At 36.5% G+C, this 7233-nt stretch overlaps 1 protein-coding gene across 1 annotated transcript; it reads right to left on the reverse strand.

The window, feature by feature from the left end:
* Positions 1–4063: 4063 nt before the first annotated feature.
* Positions 4064–5310, reverse strand: LOC105221873 (skin secretory protein xP2). Its single transcript, XM_011199008.3, has 2 exons — positions 4559–5310; positions 4064–4386 (listed from the first exon to the last, which is right to left on the reverse strand). Exons 1-2 carry the CDS (start codon positions 5236–5238, stop codon positions 4227–4229), a joined length of 840 nt encoding a protein of 279 aa, XP_011197310.1. The 5' UTR covers positions 5239–5310; the 3' UTR covers positions 4064–4226.
* Between the last annotated feature and the right edge of the window lie 1923 nt (positions 5311–7233).

Here is a 7233-nt window from a genome sequence, read left to right on the forward strand (position 1 = left end):
AGGGTAAATTGAAATTCCTATGTTGTCTAAAGTTGGAATTAGCGTATCATGTAGCAAGTTGGATGTCTGTGAAATAAAAAGCTTGTTAATATTCATTTAATCTAATTTGTTAACTCCTTATTACTAGGGTTACCATATTCCCTGATTTGTCAGGGAATTACCTGATTTTGACCTTCGCACTGATTCCATAGTTTGCTCCTGAATCGGCGATTATTATTTTTTTTTGATCGAGTGCGTGAAAAAAGTGAGCATCACAGCGTTTTAGTCTAGATTCGAAAAATGGTATTCATTCTATATACCTCTAACTAAATCGAAAGAATGATCTAAGAAAAAAGACAAAAAACACAATGGAGTTGGGTGAAATTTGATTTGCCACATACGAGGCGTGTTCAAAAAGTATCGCGAATTTTGTGTTTTTTCAAAAATTATTTATTTATTCATGAATATCTATTTTGTCCCCTTCAAAGTAATCCCCATGAGATATTATACACTTGTGCCAACGGTTTTTCCAATCTTCGAAGCACTTCAAAAAATCATTTTTTTTTTTTATCTTCTTCAGCTCCTCCCTCGATGCCGTCTTTATCTCGTCAAGAGAAGCGTAACGTCGTCCTTTCATGGGCCTCTTCAGTTTAGGGAACAAGAAAAAGTCACAGGGGGCCAGGTCTGGGGAATACGGTGGCTGCGGCATCATTAGTTTGTTTTTGGCCAAATAGTCGCGCACAAGCAACGATGTGTGAGCAGGGGCGTTATCGTGGTGCAATTTTTTTGATAGGTAAAAATCGAAGACGATCCAAAACACGTGCAAGCAAAGCAGCTGCCAACAATGAAATGAACATTCAAAATGGCCGAGCTTGTCGGCATAAGTGAGAGACATGAGTACCAACATAACGCCACAAAAATTCGAAATTCGAATACACGTAACCCGCGAAAATTCAAAATTCGCGATACTTTTTGAACACACCTCGTATGTCACGGGACTGATTTTGACTGAGACCGATATGGTAACCCTACTTAGTATAGATTAAAATTCCTTATTTTAAAGTAAAAAAGTCATATGGAGTAAAGTCAGCCAGATGTTCGGAAATTATGATATTAGTTATATAGGCCTAGGTCAAGTTTTCGCTTAATTGTACATATATATTTAAGACACAAAGATTCGCTGGTATGCTTAAAATATGCTTATTTTCATTGAAATAACAACATACAATGTGCTTTCCAAAGTAAAATCTAGCACCCCCAGGTGTCGACTGGTGCATTAGAATCTGCTATCTTTATCGATTGTACAGCGAAAATTTCATGACATTTCATCGATTGGAAATAAAGTTATTGCTTTTTAAATGTCAGTATGTTTGTGTTATCGGTGGGAAAATGAGCTTCGAACAAAGAACAAACATTAAATTTTGTTTTGAAATTGGTAAAGCTTTTACCGAAACGATGAAACAAGTTTATGGCGATGAATGCTTATCTCGTAACAGAGTGCACGAGTGGTTTCAACGTTTTCAACAGTGGCGTAGCTACAACTTCGGGCGTCCGGGGCCAAGGATGTTCTGCCGCCCCTTTTATCTACCTACCTAGAAGTTTCATGAGGTGGTTCGCACAAAAGTGAATTTTTACAAAATATCTTCGAAATTAAGTATATAAAATTTAGGAAGCCACGCAAATTCTGAAATTTCCAAAATTCTTACAATACGGTTTTTGAGGAAATTGATAGTAAATTTACAAGACATCTTCTTAAAAGCCATAGAAAAAACCCATTTTTTCCCCTATATCTTGTACACTTTTGACACAATTTGCAGGAATTTTTGCCCGACTCGGAGTTTTTAAATACCATCGAAGATCGTTTTGCCGCCCCCAAGTCGTTGCGCCCGGGGCAACCATTTGTTCTGCTTTCCTGTCCTGTTTACTTTGGAAAGTTTCTTGTAATGGCCGATATATGCGGTATAAAGTCACTCGTAAGTTCGAAAATGCTTATAGTTATGAGGTATATGGAGCCTCAGGGAAGTATTGGACTGATATTGATATTTCTAATACACATATACACTTTTATCAGAAGCGGATTTTTTCTGAATTTTAATTGTATATCTCATACATTGACTGATATTTTCGGTACAAAAGTCAAATATAGATATTGAGAGTGGGCGGCGCCGCGCCCATTGACCAGTTTTTATCCTGGCTGCCATAAAGCCCTCTCATACTATCGCAGGTGTAAAATTTTATATATTTGCCATATTTAGTTATTCATTTATCGCATTTTTAGTAGTACCGTGGTGGCAGTGGATGAGGTTATATTCCGGTTTCAACCATTTTTACAGTGTCAGTAAGGGTGCTAAAAGAATTTATCCTGAAAGGTAGCTTTAATGGTCTAGGAGATATGTAAATTAAACTTATTAGATAGCGGAACCACTCCCAATTTTTAAAAATTTTTAGGCCACAGTTGCCTATAGCTACTGCGATCTCCTGTGCCGAACTACTGTTCTTTACCTTAATATGGTGCCTAGTTATTGCACTTTATAAAGTTTCGCTTAATGACGTTTTGTAAACGTGGAAGTGGTCCGATTACACCCATCCGTAATACCAACTATCTTACAATGCCCAGAAACATCTCCATTTTTAGTCAAGTTGCACAGAAGGACGACGAACGGACGGACGGAGGGAAAAACAGTCACCCGGATCTGAACTCGTCTCTTCATCCTGATAATTTATATATATATAAAACTATATCTAACTCGAATAGTTTTAGGTTATACAGCAACATTAGGGTGTCCGTTATTTCCCAAATTTATTTTTGAGTCTGCAGCGCCCTCAAAATTTTTAGCAAATGCCCTAAAAAAAATTATGAAACCCATATGAGCTCTTAATATTGATAATAACCCGTGCCACAACGACGATTTATTTCCCATTTAAATAACATGGGGGTTTCGGACTTTTTGCAATTAATTTTTTCTTTGCGAAACCAATTGATACATTGCTGTGGCACCGAATTATTTTTGTAGGAAATTGAACGTTCTACATAAAATTCCTCTGAAATTTTTCAAAAAAATCACTTCCGTCAAAGTTATTCAAGGTCAAAGTTGAGCTAAACATTGTCTTTTTTTTACAAAAAATTATTATTTACATCAATATTGATTGTTTATTGCCGAAAATAAAAAGAAAAAATTAATTGCAAAAAGTACGAAACCCTCACGTTATTTAAATGGGAAATAAATCGTCGTTGCGGCACGGGTTATTATCAATATTAAGACCTCATATGGTTTCATAATTTTATTTAGGGCATTTACTAAAAATTTTGAGGGCGCTGCAGACTCAAAAATAAATTTGGGAAATAACGGACACCCTAAGCAACATGTTGCGAGATGCTAGATGATAATTTTGTAATTATCATAATGTAACAAAAATTGATAATGGTGGTTCACTTAATATCCTATATAATGAACTTTATGTCTGTACATATTATGTTCAAAATATGTCTAACCCAGAAAAACCGTTGAAGAAGCTCAGCCTGAGCGTTACCTAAAGTGTAAGGCAACTTTGTACTAAAAATTTGGACATTTATTTAAACAGTTTCGCATAGCATAAAGTTTTTTAAATAACTTAATTCAATTTCGAGAGAATCGGTGTAGTTTTAAATATAACTGTTTTTATATATGTACATTTGTCAAGCTTTTGGTTTATGTAAAAGTATTTGCTTGAGAAAGAGGATGCCAGATTAAACTTCCTATCGTTTTAATTTCTTGGTCGCATGTTCCGTTTAGTGGTAATTTGTTTTTAACTAGTGTAGATATTTCTTCTAAATATGATGACATAATGATCAAATACCTAATTAGGCATCGAGTAACTGACAGGATTATAATTTTCCTTAAAATGTTGTCTAAAAAATATAAATATGTATTATATATTTATGTTTATTTTTTTGGAAACAATAAAGTTTAGTTAATACATATCTATAACATTTTTGACTTCCTTAACGTAGATCCTTGATGAATTAATTTATTTAAATTATGATTTTCTTTAAAGGTTTCTACCGCATATGCATACATACCATGACTTAATAAGACACGCAACACAAGAGAATTCAAAAACTTCAATTTAGGTTTTTTATACATATATTTTCATTGTAAAGAGCAGTACAAGCACAATAAAGCTACGGAAGTCCAATTTGTAATATATTATCTTGCCTTGTTAGAGATTTGGTTCCTTTTTCGGGTGTGTAAGTAGTGTTGTCCTCATTACCATCTGAGAGGTTGACCTAATACGGCCACACAAGATGATTTCTCAGGGGTATTTGCTGCATAGCTGGGCTTAGGAGCGTAGCCGGACTTGGGAGCGTAGCTGGGCTTAGGACCGTAGCTGGGCATGGCGTATGGCTCGGCAGGCTTTGGGGAAGGTCTATTGCCGACAAATAAAAAAATATATGTACTTTTTAAAATGAAAAATGGTTTATTTAGAACAAGATTAATTAAATAAAATATTGGAACACGAGCTAAATCCGAGTAAATTGGCTAATTTCTGATTTAATTGAATAGATTAATAGCGGTATCCAAGTGGAGGCAGTACGTACGATGGCACATATTGGGAATAAGCGGCCGCTGAACCGTATCCACCGCTGCTACTGGGGGCACTGCAAGCCACAGGCGATAAAGAGGGTTGGCAGCTGAAGATATAGTTTTTGGGGCATGGTGGTGCAGGATAAGATGGTGCCGATGCTGGTGCAGGTGGAGCGTATGCTACAGCAGCTGGGGCTGGGGCCGCATAAGATGGCGCTGCAGCTGCTGGTGCCGAATACGATGATGCAGGTGCTGGTGCAGAGTAGGATGGCGCAGGAGCTGCTGGTGCAGAATAAGATGGTGCAGAACTTCCATATGACGGCGCTGGAGCAGGTGCTGAGTACGATGGAGCAGAGCCACCATATGATGGAGCTGGCGCGGGTGCTGGCGCTGAGTATGATGGTGCAGAACTACCATATGATGGTGCAGGTGCTGGTGCTGAGTATGAAGGAGCAGAGCTGCCATATGAGGGTGCTGGCGCTGGAGCCGGTGCAGAGTACGATGATGATGAAGAACCACCATATGAAGGCGCTGGCGCAGGAGCTGGGGCCGAGTAGGATGGTGAAGACCCACCACCATATCCTCCGCCGTATGATGAAGATACCATAGCTTGCTTGGAGTTATCAGTTATAGCGCTCTCTACGCCGATAATGGCGATAGCTGCGAAAAAAACGACGTTGACGAAATAATTCATGTTTTACTCAGTGATTGGCTTGTTCCTCAGTGTACAAGAGAACCGCTAGACTGCTGAAGATTTGAACATACGGCACTGCTTTTATACGAAGCGAAATTTTAATTCGTTTGCAATTGCAACACTTTGGCTTTGGCCGAGCTACAAGCATGCATACACCGCACCAAATTGAAAACTGTTAACGCAGCTGGTGAAAGAAAATAGAGCAAAAGGTGAAGAGGGAATAACTACATACGTTCGCAAAGTACAGCGCAACAAGCGTTGTTTCGGAGTATTTCGTGGAAGTTGGATTTTGTATAGCCAGCAAATTGAACTTATCGAAAGTGTCTTATGGCGACAATGAACTGAATTTCATAATTATTCGACTAACAACAACATTTGCAGCTAGAATTTGTTTTTATAGATTTAATAAACAACATTAATTTCAAGTAATTAAGTCATTGACCTCTTTTTGAGCTTCTTTATGTACACAAATTCTTACATACCCTCGTATATATGTACATACATTTATGTTATATATACATAGGTGTATATAATGATATAAGGAATACTTTTTTTCAAATAATTTAAGTATTTTTAGAGCAAATTTTTTAGTTTATTTGTAATTCTTGGTAATTACTATTTTAATGTTCAAAAAATAGGTGGCGGTCGCGAAATATTGTCAATAACAACCTTACATCTTAATTTGGAGACAAACATATACAACTTGCATTTCCGTTTTTCGTAAATAATTTTTTCCTTCAAAAGCGCAACATCACATAGCAAATTCATACCGTATGTATGTATAACTATGTGAAAGAGGAAGAAGTCACTTTATATGATAATATTAAATTAAATTTCACGGGTTTGTGTTTTGAATAATATCGTATTTTAAGAAAATAGTAATTTCCGACCTGCCTTCAGAAATTTTCGAACTTATTTTCACTGAAGTGTCGCACGTACCTACACTTCAAGTCTAAGTGAACAATAATTTTAAAATCGAACATTTTAAATTAACTTCTTTCATTTCTTCCTTTCATACAGGTCTTTACATACTATATATGGTAATATTGGGGCTATTTTGATGATAATAATAGAAAATTTATAGATCTTTTTCTTGTATACTCTTGCAACTTGCTGCTACAGAGTATAATAGTCTTAGGTGAACACGGTTGTAACGTTTTTTTTTTAAACGACGCTAAAAAAGTAGATCAATAATCACAGCAAACGACACCATATTTTTCAATTTTTCCTCAGTGACTTTGGCTATTTCATCAGGCACAGTACGCAATATACCTGTGCCAATGAGACAAAAAAGTGCCCGTAGTGTTGAGAATACTGCTGCCGTTAACGCAAGAACTCCAGACGCTCGATCTCCAGAATCGTCTTATGTTCGTGAATTGAGCACCAACTTGAAAATCATCCGGATTTTCATCGAAAAATCATCTTCAGTGATGAGGCTCATTTCTGGCTGAAAATAAGAAAAATATGCGTTATTTATTGGTCAAGTAGTACTCAACACGTACTCCATTAATCACCAATGCATCCCGAAAAAATTACGGTTTGCTACGGTTTATGCGCCGGCGGCGTCATTAGCCTGTACTTCTTCCATGATGATCAAGACCGGTATGTTACTGTGAATGGGAATCGCTACCATTCACTTCGGCCGGATCTAATCGAACAAAAGACATTAGGGGAACTATAAACGCTTTTTTCTCAAAACTGAATTTTTCGGAACGATACCCACGATTTCTCAGGTTCTACTGGACCGATTTACTTGCAATTTTTATAGAGTCTTCTTTATGGTTGGAACTAGCCCCATCCCGAAATTTTTATTTTTATTATTTTAAAAAAATTCGAAATAGTCAGAAAAAGTGATCCAAAAAAACTTTTTTTCAGGCAGTCGCCATTTTGTGAAAATTTTTAGAGACCCCTTACTTCGTCAGCTCATAATTTTTGAAATTTTTTACTTTTTTTAATTTTTAATTTTTTTCTGTACTCTTCTAAAATTAACAAATA

Source organism: Bactrocera dorsalis, chromosome 1, assembly GCF_023373825.1.
Source record: "Bactrocera dorsalis isolate Fly_Bdor chromosome 1, ASM2337382v1, whole genome shotgun sequence".
Lineage (NCBI taxonomy): Eukaryota > Metazoa > Arthropoda > Insecta > Diptera > Tephritidae > Bactrocera > Bactrocera dorsalis.